Consider the following 19,593-nt stretch of genomic DNA (forward strand, 5'->3'; position numbering starts at 1 on the left):
TCTTTAAGGATGTTAAATATTGGTCCCCACTCTTTTCTGGCTTGTAGGGTTTCTGCTGAGAGATCTGCTGTGAGTCTGATTTCCCTTTGTGGGTAACCTGACCTTTCTCTCTGGCTGCCCTTGGTATTTTCTCCTTCATTTCAACCCTAATAAATCTGGCAATTATGTGCCTTGGGGTTGGTCTTCTTGAAGAATATCTTTGTGGTGTTCTCTGTATTACCTGGAGTTGAATATTACCTTGCCTTGCTAGGTTGGGAAAGTTTTCCTGAATGATATCCTGAAGAGTATTTTCCAACTTGGATTCATTCTCTTCATCACATTCAGGTACACCTATCAAACGTAGATTAGGTCTTTTCACATAGTCCCATATTTCCTGGAGACTTTGCTCATTCCTTTTTATCCTTTTTTCTCCAATCTTGTCTTCTCGTTTCATTTCACTGAGCTGGTCCTCGGCTTCTGATATCCTTTCTTCTGCTTGATCAATTCGACTGTTTAAGCTTGTGCATGCTTCGCGAAGTTCTCGTGTTGTGCTTTTCAGCTCCATCAATTCACTTATATTCCTCTCTAAATTGTCCATTCTCGTTAGCATTTCGTCAAACCTTTTTTTAAGGTTCTTAGTTTCTTTGCATTGGGTTAAAACAAGTTCTTTTAATTCACAGAAGTTTCTCATCACCCACATTTTGAAACCTGCTTCTGTTATTGGAACACACTCGTTCTCCATTAAGCCTTGTTCCGTTACTGATGAGGAATTGCGACCCCCTGTAGAGGGAGAGGCATTCTGATTTTGAGTATTCTCTGCCTTTTTAGGCTGCTTTCTTCCCTTGATTATATATTTATCCATCTGTCATCTTTGTAATTACCGACTTTCTAACTAGGTCTCTGAGCGGACTTCCAACTTTTTGATTCCCAGCGCCGAAATCTGAGCAATCCACTGCGCCGGCCAAGGCAGCGGTGTTAAGGTTGATGGTGCCTTTCTGCCCAGGAATCTCTGGACCCTGCACCAAGAACTGCCGCTTTAAGGCGCCAGCAAAACCGCCGCGCCGGCCACAAGAGTCGCTCTGGCGACCCGTGGAGCTCCTCCGCTGGGAATCTCCTGGTCTGTGAACTACAAATATTCGTCTGAAAGTGTGGCGTCCTCTCGTTCTCTGCGCTTTCACTGGGAGCTACGTGCCTGAGCTGCTAGTGATCCGCCATCTTGGATCTCTCTCCCAGTGTTTCTGATTATGTAGCTCTGGTGGGCCTTGGAATTTGCATTTCTAGCAAGTTCCTTAGGAGATGCCGATGCTGCTGGTCCAAGGATCATTGAGAACCACCATTTTAGAGCAGTTCATCTCAAACTTTACTGTACATCTTGCTAAACGCACATTCTGATTCAGTAGGTATGAAGTAGGGTCTCAGTTTCTGCATTTCCAGCAAGTTCCCAGGTGATACTGAGGCTACTGTTCTAGGGGGCCACACTTTAAGTAACAAATCTCTAATCTAAAGCATCATTATCAATGCAGTTCCATAACATCCTTCGGGAAGAAAAGATGTGTGGTTCTGGAGAATCCCAGAGGCACAATGGGGCTTAATATGTGGCTTAGACCTGGTGGCAGGCAGAGATTTGGAGGGCTCAGTGCTTCTTTGGCACTTGGCCAGCTGTGGCTTGCCAGGGTGTTTGAACATGCCCTTGGCGAAGCTGTACTGTCAATAAGGAGCTTCATTGTAAAGATTCTCTGTTTGCTTGGAGTAAGGCAGTGGTTCTCAGGCCCAATTACACAATAGAATCACCCTGGGAGCTATTTAAACAAGTACTAATGCCCAGGCTCCTCCCCCAGAAATTCTGATTTAATTGGTTTGAGGTGGGATCCAGACAGTGGTATTTTTTAAAATCTTTGTGAGCGATTTTAATGCACAGCCAGCATTGAGAACCACTGAATTAAAGTATCACATGTTACAGTCTTACAGATCATTTTTTTCCTTTTATTTGGCTAAGTTATACGCCACTGTGATGCAAACTAGCTTTATTAGGTAGTCGAAAACAATTTAATATGGCATTTTTGACAAACTACCAAGAAAAGACTACAAAGATTCCATCGCTGTTAAATCCTAAATTCAGAGTCTACGAAAGTGCTGGGAAAGTACAGTGGGTGTTTCTGAACGAGCTTGAAATATAAAATATTTCTGGGACTGTATCAACAAGTCTAATTTTTTCCCCTTGGGGTTATGATTGTGTGGAACAAGTCTTCACAGCAAAGCTTGCCAAAAAAGGTTATGATAAAATCATGGAATGTGAATGAAAAGAATTCACAGTGTAACTTTAAAGGAGTCAGTCTCTAAATTTAAAAACTTAGGGATGACATATGTATTACATTTGTAATAGAAGATTTAAGAACAAAATAATGATGAATAAAGTTCCTTCTTTTATCACGTGATGTCTCTAAGGGCAAGGAACAAGTGAAACAGGACAGCCAACAAGAAAGTAATGAGGATACACTAAAGACCCTGAACCTCTTCATCTTTGCAAATTAACTTAGTCCTTTATTGAGCAAAATGTAGCTATTGACTTAAACATACAGATTCCAGCAACACTGAGTAGGAAAATTGAAGCTCTGCCTGCTTTTGGCATTATGGGCTAGTGGGAAAATTATGGGCTTTGGCAGTTATGCCACTTGCTTTGTGACCTTGGCCAAGTTTCTTATCCTCTCTGGGTCTCTCTCTTCGGCTGTCAAGTAGAGATAAAGATACAATTTCTTCTTCACTCGGGAGTACAAAGGCACGTGAGAATGAGTAGAAGCGTGCCCCCACGCATAGGAGGTACTCAGTTAGTAGAGATTTCTTTCATTTCTTCAGCATGACCATGAGAATTTAATTTATCATAAGAATTATCCAGCAAAACAGTTTTCTTGTTGAGCCTTTATTGGTATTTTCTGCCTATTAATTGTATCAGTTTAGATTTCTTCTTAATAATTGTGAAGTCCATTTTTTCACTTGAAGAGTAGGCTCTTTCTTCTTGCTTTAGAGCCATCATTTTTGCCATTCTGTGTGTCTGGAACACTCTTGCTCTGTTGTTTGTGTGCTTTCTCCCTTCTTTCATGCAAGTCTCTGTTCCAATGCCACGTCAGAGAAACGTTCCTTCACTCACCCGGCTGACGCATGGCACCCGTATCACTGAATGTGCTACAGAGCCTTTACCACCACCTGGCCTTGTGCTGTGTAGGTCTTTATTGTCTATCTGCTCCAGAATTTCAATTCTCAAGGTTGGTCTCCCTGTGCTACCAAATGACCGAGGGCCCCTGTGATACTCTAGACTGGTACCACAGCTACTCCAGGGCTTTAGATTATAAGAGATATCAGAGGGAGGTGTGGGAAAAAACAGTGACCCCAGACTGTTCTCTTGACTTTGTGTTCTACCTACTAAGTTTCAGGCTATCAAATGTAATCCAAATTTGGAGTCCTTTGAATTCCCCGAAGTAGCTTGAACTCCCAAGAATTGTTTCAGGATGGTTGTGTATTCCACGTGTGTGTGTGTGTGTGTGTGTGTGTGTGTTTGTGTTTGACAGAGAGAGAGAGACAGAGAATGAGAAGAGATTTTGAAATAGAAGGAAGTATTCAGTGTCAGATGTATGGGACTCTACAAAATTTAAATAGAAGTAATGATAATCTGCCAATACAATTTTTATCTTCTTTTCTTTCTTACCATGAATAGTTTTTCATTTGCCTTTGTGTTTCATTTAAATTTGCATTTAAGCAGAAACTCTTGCATGCATTTGCTACTTGTAGATGGTGATTGTATTAGGTTGGTGCAGAAGTAATCATGGCTTTTGTCATTACTTTCAATGGCAAAAACTGCGATTGCTTTTGCACCAACCTATACTTCGTTGACATCGGGACCTGGAGAGGGCCTAGAAATGACCAAGATCCAGTCATACACATTAAAGTGACTAGGATTGATAGAAACTTCCCAGGGTTATTGTAAAATCACTTTATATTGGGTAAGCCTGTCAGTATTTTAATACTAACTTCTTAACGATTGTTAAGATGATGAAATCAGGTTATTTTTCCATAATTACTTCTGTTGCAAGTGATATTGTCACCTTAGTCTTTCTATATCTGGAGCAGGCTTTTTTTTAATGTCTGTTTCAGTGTTGTCAGTGCAATCAGACATAAAAGCTTGTTAATTAAAGTATTATATATAGATCTGTTGCACACCATAGGGAAAGAATCGAGAGAGACTTCTTTTCAAATAAAGTTAAAAATTCAAAAGTAATGTCAGAAAAATCTTCTAATTAATGGAGTGTCTATAGTTTTATCCTTATTTTCTCTGTGAAAGAAACATGGAATAGAGACAGAAGAATAAAAAAATCTAATGAGAGAATTTATAGAAAAGGGCTGTAAAAAAAAGGTATCAGAAAAACAATTCCTGGTGTTATGGTATCTGTATTACATTTAAGTGACAGGCTGGTGACTGGTTCAGGGCAAAGGAAGATGCAGTGAGTAGGGATTCTAGGTAATTTATTGAAGGGTGATTAGAAGGTTGAAAGAAGAGAAAAATAAAGCTAGGAATGTTAATTACAAAATAAGAAAGATGGAGACTTTGGAAATGTAAAGTATTTGAAAGCATAACTTTATAATTTGCAGGCTTGAGTCTTATGTCTGCTAGTCATGAAGTTAACAACACAGCCTTGAAAAATTAAAGTAGCTGCTAGAAGTTTGAGGAGAAGTTACTGACTCTTAGTAGATTTTACAGAGACCCCTCTTGGAAACCAGATAAAAAATGTAAGGTGTAGGAAATCAGAATGTCATAATTAAGTTTGACTTAATAGATATGCAAGATTATATGCAATAAACAGAGGATATATATTATTTTCAAATATCTATTTTTAAATTGGTTATGAGGCCACACATACACACGTGCTAAAACCAAAAACATACAAAAATCAAGAAGTTATCAAAAGTAGATAATTGTACAGCCTATATTCTCTAGCAACCAGGCAGTAAAACTGTAAATTAAAATAAAAAAGAAACCTATCCAAAATCTACCTATGCGGAAATTGAGTAGCACTCTTCTAAAAAGTCTTTAAAGAGGAAGCAAAAGTTAGAATATAAATTACTTAGCAACAAGTCACATTGAAAGCAACACATATCAAAAATCAGAATATAACCAAAGCAATATTTGATTGAAGTATTCAAAGTGTAATTAAAATTGTTTGTATAATAAGTCTAAGAAAGGTGTTTGTTTTAAGACACCAACATAGAAATGAACCAAGTATTAATCTTAAAACGCTAGAGGAAAACTAACAAAATCATCTGAAAGACAAGAGATTCAAAAACTTAAAAGAACTGACATAAAGTACAAAAAGAAAGCTTGGTCAATAAAGTCTGAAATGAACTTGAAAATCTAGATGAATTATATACTTTTTACTAAAATATAGGTTAGCAATGATGATTCTAAAATAGGTAGGACACCTGAATAATAAAGAAGAAATCTGTCCCTTCCCCCTTCAAAAAACATACTGAGTTCAAATAGTTTCACAGGTGAGTTGTATGAAAACATCAAAGAATAGGTAATTCCTGTGTTATTTGAATGGTTTTAAAGCAGAGAAAGAATGAATGCTAAACAGCTCATTGAAAGAGTTAGTGTAACTCTGAAACTAAAATTGGATAAGGCCAACATAAAAGAGAGAACTAAAGATGAGTATTACTCAAGTTTGTAAATTTAAAAATCTTAAAATGTTAGGAAGTCAAATCTAAAAGGATCTTTAAAAACATAGTTTATTCTTAGAACACAAGGATGATTTAAAATACAACTGATTATAGTAATAAATTAAAGAGAAAGCCAGTATGGTCATCTTGAGAAAAGTTGAAAAGCATTTAATAAGATTTAACCTGCATTTTTAACATTCTTAGATCCCTTCAGGCTCTCAAACTCTGATCGACTTACACTTTAGACTGTGTCTTTGGTGGCCTACCCTATCCCACTTGTATTACAAAGGCAGCTCTTAAGAAATAAATCCATCTCTTTAGGCTTGTACAGCAAAACGCAGTCAAGAGGTGACAATGTTGCGACTGTCAAAAAGAACTTAAAGGTTGGGATAACCAGCAAGATCTAATCATATGTTTGAAAATCTTGATTATTATGTAGTAAATATTTTGTAAAATAAGAATGTAATAGAATATGATAAGAATATGTTAATGAGAGCAAATTAACAAGAGGAGTGATTAAGTGTTATTTGCAATCGAAGTCAAAGCTTTTCTTAATTATAAAACAATGTATTTGCCAGATGAGCAGTCTACCAAATACACTTTACAAACTCTAACTTAATCCTCATACAGTCAGGATTCACCTTCTCCTCCTCAGCTCTTTTTTATTCTCCTTTACACTGATGGGAATCTGAGAGTGGAATTTCTCATTAGTTAATCATGTTTTCTCTCAGGCAGTTCCTTGGAGTTATATTATGAAAGTGGGCTAGATGGATTCTCTGAGACTCCTGTTTGACCCAAGCACATGTGGCATATAGGCTGTAGCTCCCATGAGTCATCCAGTGAGATAAGACTGGATAAGAGGGAGCAGGGATGCAGCTAACCCAGCAGCTTTAACAAAAACCACATTCCTGATAGGGAAGAAGCTATGTCCGTAGAAATCAGCTGACTTCTCAGGATCATAGCAGTGATTCCTGAGACAGGAGGCATGTCATTACAGAGAAGCATAGCTGGAACCAGTTGGACCAAGTTTCACATCACCGTATCACTGTTTACTAGCTGTGTGACCTTAGGCAAATAAATCTGAATCTGTTTCATCTTCTGTAAAATGGAGCAAATAATAACTCACCTTCTGGGGTGATTGTGACATTAGCACATGTCATGTGTGTTAATGAAGTCTGCTCTTAGGACAGAGACTGTTTTATTTTCCATTCTGCTTTAAGCTGCTTATTAGAATTGGCATGTGGGTGGTAGCCACAAAGGAGGGTAGAGGCCTGCAGTTGAATATTTCCCCTGAGTGAGGCACAGGTGCAGTGAAGTAACATTTTATCCAACAGGAAAATTAAGTGTAGTCATAAGGTAGGTGGCAAAAGGCAGGCAACATTAAGACTCTCCTTATCTCCATCTCCAGCACACCCTGAACCCAGCTGTGGTAAATAGTGCTAGTGTCTGTCTTCCTCCATATTCTTTCTTTCCAGGTGCCTTTCCAATCTCCTCCCACATCTCCTTCCTCCCCAGATACTGTGCGCCTTCCTGTTGTTGCCCAGGTTCCCGTTCTAAGAAGGGACCTGTTTTTCTGAATTACTCTCTTCCTCCTCTTATGTAATCGAAGCTCTAATTTGTCTCATAGTGAACGCCACAGTCTTTAAAATGGCACAACGGGTTCTAAATGACCAGGTACCCCTGCTGCTCATACACGCTCATCTCCTGTTTCTCCTTTCACTTGCTCCTGCCTCAGCCACAGTGACCTTCTTACTCTTCCTGGGACACACAAGCCTGCATCAGCAGTTCCTTCTGTTGGGATGCTCTTCTCCCAAGTGTCTCCATAGCTCGCCCCCTCACTCCTTCAAGTTTTTGTTCAGCCATCAGCTTCTCAATCATGCCCATTCTCACCACATTGTAACTGCTCCCCAGTTCTTCCAAGCACTCCAATTCTCTCTTACTCTGTTCTTGTTTTCTCTTCATAGCACATATCACCCTTCACTAGTATATAATTTACTTCTTTATAATGTTTTTTACTTATTTTCTGTCACTCTCCACTACCATGTCAACTAATGAGGTCAGGGACCTATGTCTTTCCTCTTTACTGACATATCCCAAACTGCCAGAGCAGCAGGTGCTCAGCCAATGTTTCAGTGAATTTACTAGAACTGTAAGTATGAAGGGTCTCCTATATTATGTCTTAGGTAGACAAGAAGTAGGTAAGGAAGAGGGAAGATGCAGCAACCAAGGTAGAAGATAACTAGAGGAATAGGCATGGTTTTAGAAGGAGATCCACTGCTGTGATACCAAGATCTGAGTGGACTAGAAGGGGGAGACCTGGATTAAAATGACTAGAGGAATAGGCATGGTTTTAGAAGGAGATCCACTGCTGTGATACCAAGATCTGAGTGGACTGAAAGGGGGAGACCTGGATTAAAATGACTAGAGGAATAGGCATGGTTTTAGAAGGAGATCCACTGCTGTGATACCAAGATCTGAGTGGACTGGAAGGGGGAGACCTGGATTCTTGCTTTAAGTTTACCACTGACCTTACCCAAGTCACTTGAGCTCTTGGGCTTCAGGTTCTTCATCTACAAAATGAGGAAACTAAACTAGTTACCTCTTGGGTCTTACTCTACTAAGCAATTCTGTGTTTGGGTTTTACTTTAGGAAAGACAACTAGCACTGAGAAACATTGCCCAGTACTAACTGGCATCAGTTTCCCTGATGTTTCCTGAACGCCCCATCTCCCACCAAAGGTCCTGGGCTGTGATGATGTCTTTTAGTTTATTCTTGCCTTTTCCTCAAGGGCCTTATGTTCATACAGGTCTCTTAAAACTCAGCCCAAGAAGGGAAACTGTGGACTAGGATTCCAGAAGCCAGGGCTTTGCTCCCCTATCATAAAATCTGAGTAAACCCATCTTGTTTTATTTTTCTCCTCTCTAAAATTGAGATACAGCAATAGGTCGGCAGCTAATACTAGAGAGAGGGGAATAAGGTGCATTTGATGGAGCTCTGCTAGAGATAGAAACACATCAGGTGCCATTTCAGGAAATTACATGGGAATTTTTAATCCATCTTGCTAAGCTGCCGTGTCATAAAGTCACAGACTCTTAATAGAATACCATCAAAACTCAGGTAGAATTCCTCCATGTTGATTGTCATATACATTGTCTCCAGTTTCTGAAGTGGCCATGATTTGTCTGTTTTAAGGTACACTGTTTTCAAAGAACAGCCTTTAGAACTCTTGAATTCAGAGATCTTTCAGTTAGTCAAAGAATGGGTCCAGTTTTCAGATTCTCCATGCCATGCGTGCATCTCCCTTCGACTTTCTTCATGTTGGTCATTGCTCTAGATGTTGACTGTTTAACACAAGTGGGTAGGAAGATGGAGAAGAAGGGAACTTCAGGCTCACATTTTTGGTGTCATGGGCAGATCTTGGGTGAGGTTTTCATTGTTAGTTTAAGTTTGCAGGTGTACACTGAATTTCTTTCCCTGCCCTCCTCTTTGGCTGCTTAAATAGATCATCAGGACTGTCTGTGCTTCTGATGAAAGTGCCCCACACTGCCCTGGGCATAAGCTAAATTCTTTTTCTCCCATTTAGAAGAGAAGCCAGATTGCTCCAAGGCCCGCTGTGAAGTCCAGTTCTCTCCACGTTGTCCTGAAGATTCTGTTCTGATCGAGGGTTATGCTCCTCCCGGGGAGTGCTGTCCCTTACCCAGCCGCTGCGTGTGCAACCCCGCAGGCTGTCTGCGCAAAGTCTGCCAGCCGGGAAACCTGAACATACTAGTGTCAAAAGCCTCAGGGAAGCCGGGAGAGTGCTGTGACCTCTATGAGTGCAAACCAGGTATGCACGAGCTCTGTCTCAGCAGCCTTGTTCCTTTGCATCAGAGGGTAGCAGATCCCTCCTCAGCCACCCCTGGCCTCTCCTTTCACACAAAGATGGGCCTTCTCACCGGTGTACTGCGAATCTGCTACTTTGGGCTAATGGCAGCTTGACTCCTGGCCTTCTAGTCAGAGTGATCATCCACTGGTACATAAGTGCCTTCAGAGAGCGAGCGTGTGTCTTTTCCTCATTTCTTCTTTTTTTCCTTCAAAGTATGCTTGACTGGGGAGGTAGGGTTAAAATTTATGATACTAGAGCAATCTGCTTCATTTCCCCAGAGAAGGTCAGAGACCTTATTTGCAGCTGTATCTGCCACTTTGAATTATTACATTTAAAAACAATCATCACACATAAAACAGAAAGTTATTTTTAGATGAATACATGCATCAAAACGCCAGAAGTTTTATAATGCAACACTCAGCCCCAATCTTTCTCTTTGCCAATTCCCCCCCATCTGCCCTCTTTACTTTATAGCATGTGCCAAGTCATCTTTGACTGTTTACTCACCCTCTTTGCCAACATTTGATGTACTGTTGTGTCCCAGCTGTTTCTTGCTTTATATTATTTCTAACATCCTTGCTCTTGTGGCAGCATTTCCGATGTAGTCTGTGAACACTTCTGAGTTACAGTGATTTCCTCTTTGCAAGTTTCTAATCATCGGCCAGTTTTTTTTTTGCTTGGGTTTTTCTTTTTCTTTTTTTTTTTTTAAACTGCTAGATAAATGCTCCAAGCAGAGTGATCCCTTGTCCATCTCTTGAACTATTCTATCCCTCAGAAATGCCTCTGGCTAACTGTCACCATTCATGTAACCACTGCTGGTTTAATTCTTTCTCTGTCTTGATTGTAACTCTTTTATTATCTCATCCTCACCTCTTTCCTGACACAGAAAATTTGAGGCATATTGTAGTTCTGTAGCATTAACTGAAGTAACATGCTGACACTGGGACTGCGCTTCTGGAAGCAAGGAGACTTTGGAAATGTGTCAAGAGCTAGTATTTCATTTAGGGACTCCCAAAGCAAGTAAATGTAACAATAAACGCTGCCTCTCTGTTTGCCGCCTTTCAGTTTTCGGTGTGGACTGCAGGACTGTGGAATGCCCTCCTGTTCAGCAGACCGCGTGTCCCCCGGATAGCTACGAAACTCAAGTCAGACTCACCGCGGATGGTTGCTGTACTCTGCCGACAAGGTTAGTTTGTCATTAGTTTGTCGAGTTTTCGCCTCGTTTGTTAGCATCATCTAAGGTACATTTTGCGCATGCAGTTTGTTTTCCCATGAGAAACCTAGTCCTTTTCTGTTTCTCTGGAAGAAATCACTGAGCTATTTGTGTTACTTGGTATTTACATATATCTTTCCTCAGATCAAAACCAGGTGTCATCAGGTTAAGTCGTTAACCCTTACAGATTCTTTCTACAAGGATGCCTGTACACTTATGAGGGCTGGGAACTATACAAGCAAATATGCCCCTCTGTATATAGATAGGGAGGGAGGCAGTGAGGCGTCTATCAAGAGTAGGCACGTCATTTGATCCTCTGCAGTGAATCTTGTAGGTGCTTAAACAACATGTTCATTGTGTTGAAACATTGCATGCTTCATAGAACCACTCCACAGAACCCTTGATGTTTGGAATCACACATCTACCCAGACCTATTTCTTACTGAGGCCAAGAGGAGTCTTAATTCTTACAGTGCTTTTTGGAGTAACAAATACATCTCTCTTTGGTTTGACTGGGGGTAAGAGCCACTGTCATTTTAATCCTAGTAGCAGGGCATGTACTTAGCTCCCTAGAACTAGTTTTTCTCTGGAACATGAGGATTTCTGGGTCCTGTCCTTTATAGCCTGTGAAGCACCACCGTAGAGCTATCCCTTTGTACTTGGCTTTGAGGGAGACTGTGCTTGGATGTGTAGGGTTTACGGTCTGTTTTTCCCCCACTACTCACCCCTCTTCTCTGCCATGACCTCCCTTCCATCTTTTGCAGGACACCAAACCACCTTTGTGACTAAGTCATCATTCTACATTTAATAGGATGAGTTAAAACTATGCCTTATTTAAGTCTATTTCCAATCTCTTCCTCAGTCCCAGTGCCAGGCATTTGGTCTCTAGGTTTGTTGCATGAGTACCTGTGATTAAACAAATGGTTTGGTAAGATAGGAGTATATGTGGTCCATAGGTAAGGTAAGTATCAGTTATTTGTCCGTAATTGAAGAGACATCCAGAGTTTGTTATGATAATTACTTTTTCTTTCATCTTGTAAAATAAGTTAGATCCTTGACATCTCCTAGCCTTTGTTCTGTTAAACCTAGGATTCTCTAAGACATGTCCTCTATACTGTATCTTAAAACAGATGCGAAGATTTTTGTGAAGATAACATGCATTGGTGTAGCAACCTTCCCATGACATTAGAATGTGATAATTTATGTGTAGATGCTTAGGAAGGAGTGAAATATTTTGCAAACATAAGGTATTACTAATCAGTAAAGGAGATAAATGGAGCATCGCTACCAGTAACAGATGTCCCTTCAGGGTCTTCCTGAAAAGGAAGATGGTACATTAAATTGGAGAACCTAATTAATCAAAACTAAGCCAGTTGTTGACAAGGAAGTCCTTTAGTGAAAAAAACGGACAATTCTCTGTTCACTATTATAAATGTCATATAGCACAATCTGCATATAGGAGGCACGGTCGGCTGTTTTTTCAGTCATTCTAGGGGGTTGAAATGGGTAGAAGCTACAGGAAGGTATATTTAGTCTCAGTTTAAGAAGAAACTTTCCCACAACTAGTGATGTTCAGTAGTAAATTGGCTGCTTCCTGAGGCAGACGGAGCTCCCTGGAGCTGGATAGATTTCTTTCCGTCTGGATGGCCACCTTCCTGGAATGCTTAGAAGAATTATATTAGGTTGGAAAGGAGGTTGAACTGGATGCCTTCCATTTTATCCTCAAGCTTCTGTGAGTCTAGTAAATAAAACTTGAAGATGATTATTAGTGTATTGACATAATTTTGAGTTCAGCATTCAAAAATGAAGAATGGTCAGAGTTAAATTTGCCTCTAATCAAGACCTTGAAAACAGAGAAGGAAGTCATTCAACATCCCACTGTAAATTATTTGCAGAGATGGTATAGGTTCTCACAGGTCTTTAGTTTCCTGTATGTCAGATTATCAGTGACCCATACTCATCCCCTGCTCATTTGTTCCCCCTTGAACAGGCCCTCCTCCCTCAGCTCTCTCACCCCTGTGCCTTTGCAGTTGCCATTGTCTCTTCCCGGACCCCCTTGCCCTTCTGCATACAGTAGGCAGCTTCTGCCTCTCTTTCAAGACTGCTTTTCCTTCTCTGAAGTGTTGTCAGTCTTTGGCCCCTGAAGATGACTGAGGTGTCCCTCTCTGCTCCCTTATCATCCATCCCCCATGTATCTTTTTATCACAGCACTTTTCATAATACATGGAACACACTGATTTTTTTTTTTTTGTCTGTCCCTTCTAGTCTGTGTGATTCTCAAGGAAAGGGAGTATTTTGTAGCCTCTTGTACCTAAATGTATGTCAGCCCACATCTACCGGTGAATGAATGAATGAATGAACACAGAAAGGCCCACTCTTAGCCAAGATGATTTATATATTGAAGAAAAGAAAAAGACTGAATTGTTTTAGTTTCTTGTTTTCTTCCTGCCATTGCGTGGTAATACTACTCCTTGTCTCATTTTCAGACCCTTGTATTTTTCCCTCAGTCCCTGTCTTTATGGTGCAGTACTCCTCGATCCTGTAGAAACCTCCATTCCAAGCACGGCACTCATCTCTCAGCATGGGATGCCTTTATCTCTCCATTCCATCTCTTTTCATATTGCTCATCCAGCAGGACTCTAATTAAATTCTTCTCTATCCACAAGGTCTTCATGCTTCAACCAACACATGTCCCACTGCCTAGGAACTTCCCACATATCCTTTCCTATGCTGTCAATTAATTATTGACTTTCATGCATTGTTACTGAATTGTCGCATGCGTGAAGTCTTCTCTCATCAGCTATGCAGTGTTCCTAAAGGTCAGGAATTGTGTCTTGTCTTTTCCTCTGTGTATGCATTAGTGCTGAATGAGTCGGTAAATGCAGAATATACTCAACCTGTGGCTTAACCCCATTCAGCCTAGTTTAGCATATTAAGTGGATTCCTGCTTATTAAGGAGGGTGATGGGGTGATAGGTCATACATTGATAAGAGAATAACAACCCAAATAATCATGTGAAAATGGGAAAAAACCTAGTATGTAGTAATAGTGGTAGTATTTTAAGAGGAAAACTATATAGCTTTATTCTTATGTCTGAGCCATGTCAAATGTCCACTTTTTTTTTTTTTTTTTGAGATTGATTCTCACTCTGTCACTCAGGCTGGAGTACAATGGTGTGATCTCACCTCACTGCAACCTCTGTCTCCCGGGTTCAAGCAGTTCTCGTGCCTCCCAAGTAGCTGGGATTACAGGTGCCCACCACTACACCCAGCTAATTTTTGTATTTTTAGTAGAGACAGGGTTTCACCATATTTGTCAGACTGGTCTCAATCTCCTGACCTCAGATGATCCACCCCCCTCGGCCTCCCAGAGTGCTGGGATTACAGGCATGAGCCACCGTGCCTGTCCCAAATGTCCTCTAAGAGCATGATTTTTAGGCATAAAGAAGAACATTATAGAACATATAAGATCCTATTATGATTATTTGACTTTGATCAGTGTATTTATAAGAGCATTGTTAAGAAGTTAGAGCCATTTGAGAGCAAAGCTGATTATGTGGAGAAATCAGGGGAGAAAGCCCTTTACATTTAGAACATAAGATAAAATATCTGAAACTTTAGCTGTAAAGAATTACCTTCAGTGAAATTAACAACTCCCTTTTATAAGAATTTATTGTACTTTCATGGGCTAGAAAGTGCATTTGTGGACTTTTCTCCCCTCTCTTAAAGAATACATTCCTCCCTCCTTCATTCCCATTCAAATGGAATTGCTGTTCCCTATGAGACTCTTTCACCCATTCGGGCCCCTTAACTGCCCCATTTCTGTGTGAGCTTGATTTAGTTAGTTTTCTCTTGAATTGTATGTTTTCAGTTATTCCTTCATTCATCAAACATGAATTGAGTTCTTACAAGTGACAGACACTGCTCTCTAGATGTTCTTACCATGCATGTGTATCACTTTCCACTTCTCTCCCTGACGAATGAATACTGGTTTTCCCTTCTACCTCTGGCATTTGCGAGTATAGACTATTCCTTATTTCCTTGCTGCCTTTCTGTCTTGTTTAATGGCCCGTCTTTCATTTTCACCTCTTTTGTGTCTTTTCTCTTGAACTTCATCCTGTTTAAACAGCATTCATATATGTGATATAATTAACTTTAATCATTATTTAATTCTGCCTTCCCTCAACTTGGCTTAGATTTCCAGGCATCCTGCCATTTCTTTTTATCCTTTTTTCTTCTGTTGGCATGAAGACGTGATATGAGCTATATGGCAGCACATTCTACCTTTCAGAAGAAGGTGGAGAGGGATAAGAATTAGTGACTCTAGGCTTTATACTGGCCCTAAACACTACACAATGAAAAAGGGAAAATGGACTGTCTGTAGGGTTTAGGACACCTCGTGGTCCTTGGGAGTCCCTTTGTGAGTGTCTGCATGTTTGTACATATACAGATGCTGCTGCGCATAAGAGAATTTACAGCAGAAGCTTACAAGACAGATACATTAATGCAAATTATTTCTTTGCAGAGAAGAAAAAAACCAAGATAGTCTTTCAGTGACATATAGATAACAATAGTGGTCACAGCTTAAATGTGTAATGTGCCTTGCTGTTTATAAAACATTTTCACCATTGTTCGTATTTTATCATCACTTTAATTCTATGAGGAATTTAATAGGTATGAGAATGGAGACTGAGAGAATAAAAGACTTGCAGAAAATCACAAATTTTACTTGGTACAAGAGAGAGGCAGGTTCAAGGCTTCAACCCAGGTGTTTTTGTTTTTTTTTTTAATTGAAGACCTTGTGCTCTTTCCACTGGAGCTTTTTTGATAACAATGTTTTGTTCTTTTTAAGGCCAAGAAATATATCGGGGAATATGAATTTATATCTCCTCAACACATTTCTATTAGCATACCACGTACGTATTTCAGTTATTCATTGCTGTGTAAACAATTACCCCAAAAGTAGTAGCTGAAAATGACAAAAAGCTTTGTCCTGATCCTGTGTGTTGACTGAGCAGTTCTTCTATAGCCAGCTGGCAGGTTGCCTGGGAGTAGATGTCCCTCCCATATTTGGAAACTCAGCTGGGATGGCTGGAAAGACCCCTCTCCCCACATGATGTCAGAAGCGGGAGAGGAAGTTGCAAAGCCTTTGGAGACCGAGAGTTAGAAGTTACACAACACTTCTGCCACATTCCGTTGGTCAGAGGAAGTCCCAGGACAAGCCCTTATTCAAAGGGTGGGAGAGTAGCTTTCACGTCTTGATGGGATAAGCTGCAAATAATTTGTGGCCATTTTTAATCCACCCTAATCTACATTTAACCAAGATAGATACCCTTTAGATTTCATTTTCTGATTGCAGGAAGTTGGTGGCATGTTGCAGATACGTGACCATTTTCCAAAAACTCATGCCTGTCTGGCCCTGGAATTCTGGGTCTTCAGGTGAAATTTGGGCAGCATTATAGTTAAGCCTCCTGTCCCCTCAGCAGCAGGCTTTCTGCTTTGTCTTCAGTTGCCATTTGGCAATCCACCCAGGAGCAGACACATGATTGAAGAGCCTCTGAACACCACCTAACCTTTAAGTATCATTTAGCCAACATTATTTTTAACCTCTGCTCCTTGAAGTGTGCTGTGACCACCTAGGTTAAACTAGGTTTTCTCTCATTGTACAACAGGGAATGCTACTTTGGGATACCAGAAAATCTGCCTGATAAAGCCAGATCCATTTTTAAAACAAAAACAAAACTTGTACAGATGTCGCCTAGAGATTCTCCTCTGTAATGTTTGATCTTGTCTGAGAGAAATGGATTAACCAGAGGCAGATGCATTTGGAGGATGGATCCAGCCTGGGTTATACATCTAAGAGTCCATGTTCTCCTGGTGTCCACCAGCCCAGACCTCAGCCCAACTGGGCTATTTCTCAAGAAGATAGAGAGTTACAAGACCACAGTGTTTTCTCTGCTTGTCCCCCTCCTTGCTGTCTCCAACGTATGGGCCTAATTTTACAGACTTCACTTTGCCTCTGTAATTTTTCACCTGTATTTCAGATACAGGCTTATAGGGTAGACATTAACTAGTTAAAAATCTAGACAGTAATAACTCCACCTTACTCACTTTCAGTGTAAGTCACGAGTTTTTTAAATACCCTACACCTTTTCATAAGTAATTTTATATCTTTTTATTAAGATGAATGAACTTACTATATTATTCACAGTCACCTGTTCTAAATTTATTTTTAGAAAGTATATCCCAAACTTTTTGTTATAAAAAATTCTGTTACCAATTTCTGTTTTGTAAATCTGTGCTTCTTAAAAGTTATTGAGAAAAGTCCAATCCAGCTATTTTAAGGTAGAAATAAATTAAGTCATTGTTTATGATGTTCAAAACTTAAAATAGAGTTGCTTCTGGGTTGCGTGCATTTCAGAAAGCCAGATTCCCAAGCTCCCTCCTGGCTCCTCTCTTTCTGACCAAAGGGCCTGATTCTCTTCCAGAACCTACATCTGGAACATGTATATCTCTTGCATTCTGAGACACTAGACCAAAAATCTTACTTTATTTTTAAATCAATCTTCAGAAGTATTTTTTGACTGGTTTTTTCCCCCTTAGCTTCTAATTAAAAACGTTAGATTATCTGTTAGCTAAAATGTTGACTAATATGTGACTTCTGTTTTCATCAAAAAATGTAATAGATTATGTTGGACACATGAAATTCTAAGCAAAGTTTCACTAGAAATATTGACAAGCCAGAATCACAGAGCTCAACACAGGAGGCAGGCTGTCTCGCTGTCCTGTTTCTTAGAGGGAGCATTATAGAGCTGGAAGGGTCCTACCTGGTAAGCATCAGCAGTGCAGGGCTGTGTGACACATACCAAGCTGCATTGTCTTCTGTGGCCCTGGGCTCAGTCACCACCAGGCCCTTTCCAACCCTGCCTCTCAGAAGACCGAACATTCTGTGTCGTGCACTTTGTTATTGTCTGTAAGCAAACACATACCTGTGAGTAAACCATTCAGCAGCTAAAGAATAGTCCTCTAGGCATCACCTGGTACTATTCAGAAAGGGCATGAACTGTGCGTTCAAAGCTAAAATCCAGGCCCACTTCTGCATGAGTTTGGGTGAGGCTCTCACGTTATCTGGGTCTGTTTTTCTGTCTAAAAAAGAAGGAGGGGAGGAGGGATTCCATTGTCTCAAAAGTAACTTCTACCTCTAAATTTCCAAAAGCCTTTAGAGGGGAAGGATCCCAAGCCACTAACGATGGGAAACAAAGGTAAAGAAAAATTTTAGAAAATTTCAGAGCTCAGGATATAATAGGAGAGATATATGGCTTGCCTAGGGATAAGAACAGGAGAAAGTCCAAGGGAAGTTATAAAAGAATTATGGGGTTTTTTTTTAAGCTTTCTTGAAATAAAAAAACTTAGAAACAGCAAAATGAAATAAACTACTAGAGTAATGATTTAAGCCAGGGTAATCAGAACTGGTTGGATTGTGAAAGCTGAGTAATAATTCAGGAAAATACATTGCCTGTTTGGTCAATGGTTAGTTGACTGTTGCTAGTTACCTTTTTTTTTTCTCTTTACATCTATAAATAGATAGTTCCTACATTGCAGAAGCAGAGAATATCTGGCCAAAGGCTGACTCCACAAGATAAGAGTTTACTCTGTTAAACTGCTTTCTAATAGAATGTCGGTATCTCTGCCTGTCAGCCTGCCTTGGTAAATGTGCTGGGGAGGGTGATGTGTATATGGTTCCTGGTGCTCCCACAGGCTCACCTGTGTGAATGGCATCAGCCCATGCATGGCTACTTGCTGGCTCCTGGAACCATATTTGCACTTGTTTCTCCCCTTCTGTTGCCACATCACTTTCCCTGAGGTTTGACTCTGTGTGTCTTCTCTGTCTTCAGTTTCTCCATGTCCATATTGCCCTTTTCTGTATTTCACACTTAATTGTGCATACACACACAGAATTATATTCATGGACGAGTTTTAGGTTCTCTCTTCCTAATTGTGTGATTGGACCATTTCTTTCTGTGTCTCTTAAAATGAAAAAAGATCTACTCAAAGTTCCTGTTTTCCTTGTTTGAACCTCAGTTTTATTTCCCTCCCATAAAACATTGACCTTAGAAGACAATTTCCCATTCATATCCTGTCCTTCATCACAGCTCCAAACACTATAACTTCGGGAAAGGAAATAAGATGAAAGGAAGGATGATAGTCCCATTGTGTCTAAAAGATATGTCAGATATACAGCCCATGACCAAAATGAAGGTCAATCAGTGTCCTTTGCTTTCTCTGTAACGTCTAAATATTTGCACTGAGCTGCTTCAATTTGAAATTGTGCTCTCAAGAAAATTCATTTGGTTGGTGCTGTCTTGCATTATGATAATAGAATCTTAGCAAATCGCTAGCACACTGTTTCTTGTGAATAGATAGAGATATTTAGAAAAAGTTTTCTGGGGTTCCAGAATTCACAGCCTGAAATTGACTCATACTGGATGAGACCAGCCGAATGGAATCTTTGGCAGGTTATCCCTTCCATTCAGAAGCACTTGAGTTAAATCAAAATTAATCTAACCACATAGCTACAGTGAGTGAAACAAGGTACAGATTTAAAAATGCTCTAATCAGTTAAAACAGTTAAATAACTAAATACTCATTGTGTACATCATGGAAGGCAGAACAATGGGCTTGGTGTAGGGTATAGTGGTGAGTAAAATGTGGCACATGCCTAAAGGATCTTAACATCTTACAGATATGACCAATGCCAGTCTCAAAAAGGCTCCCAAGTTTTGGAAGGTAATAAGAAGGAAACACACAACATGTGCCCACACACAGTCATCG

The 19,593-nt window shown here is 40.0% G+C and overlaps 1 protein-coding gene across 1 annotated transcript in view; it reads left to right on the forward strand.

Moving 5' to 3' along the window:
* Positions 1-19,593, forward strand: part of CRIM1 (cysteine rich transmembrane BMP regulator 1) — a 193,560-nt gene that overhangs the window by 80,840 nt on the left and 93,127 nt on the right. Inside the window, exons 3-4 of the mRNA XM_012475341.3 lie at positions 9,269-9,511; positions 10,616-10,736. Of these exons, the coding sequence (XP_012330764.2) occupies positions 9,269-9,511; positions 10,616-10,736 (364 nt within the window). The remainder of the gene's footprint in view (positions 1-9,268; positions 9,512-10,615; positions 10,737-19,593) is intronic.

This window comes from Aotus nancymaae, unplaced genomic scaffold (assembly GCF_030222135.1).
Source record: "Aotus nancymaae isolate 86718 unplaced genomic scaffold, 86718_ANA_hifiasm-v0.15.2.pri h1tg000057l, whole genome shotgun sequence".
Classification (NCBI taxonomy): Eukaryota; Metazoa; Chordata; class Mammalia; order Primates; family Aotidae; genus Aotus; species Aotus nancymaae.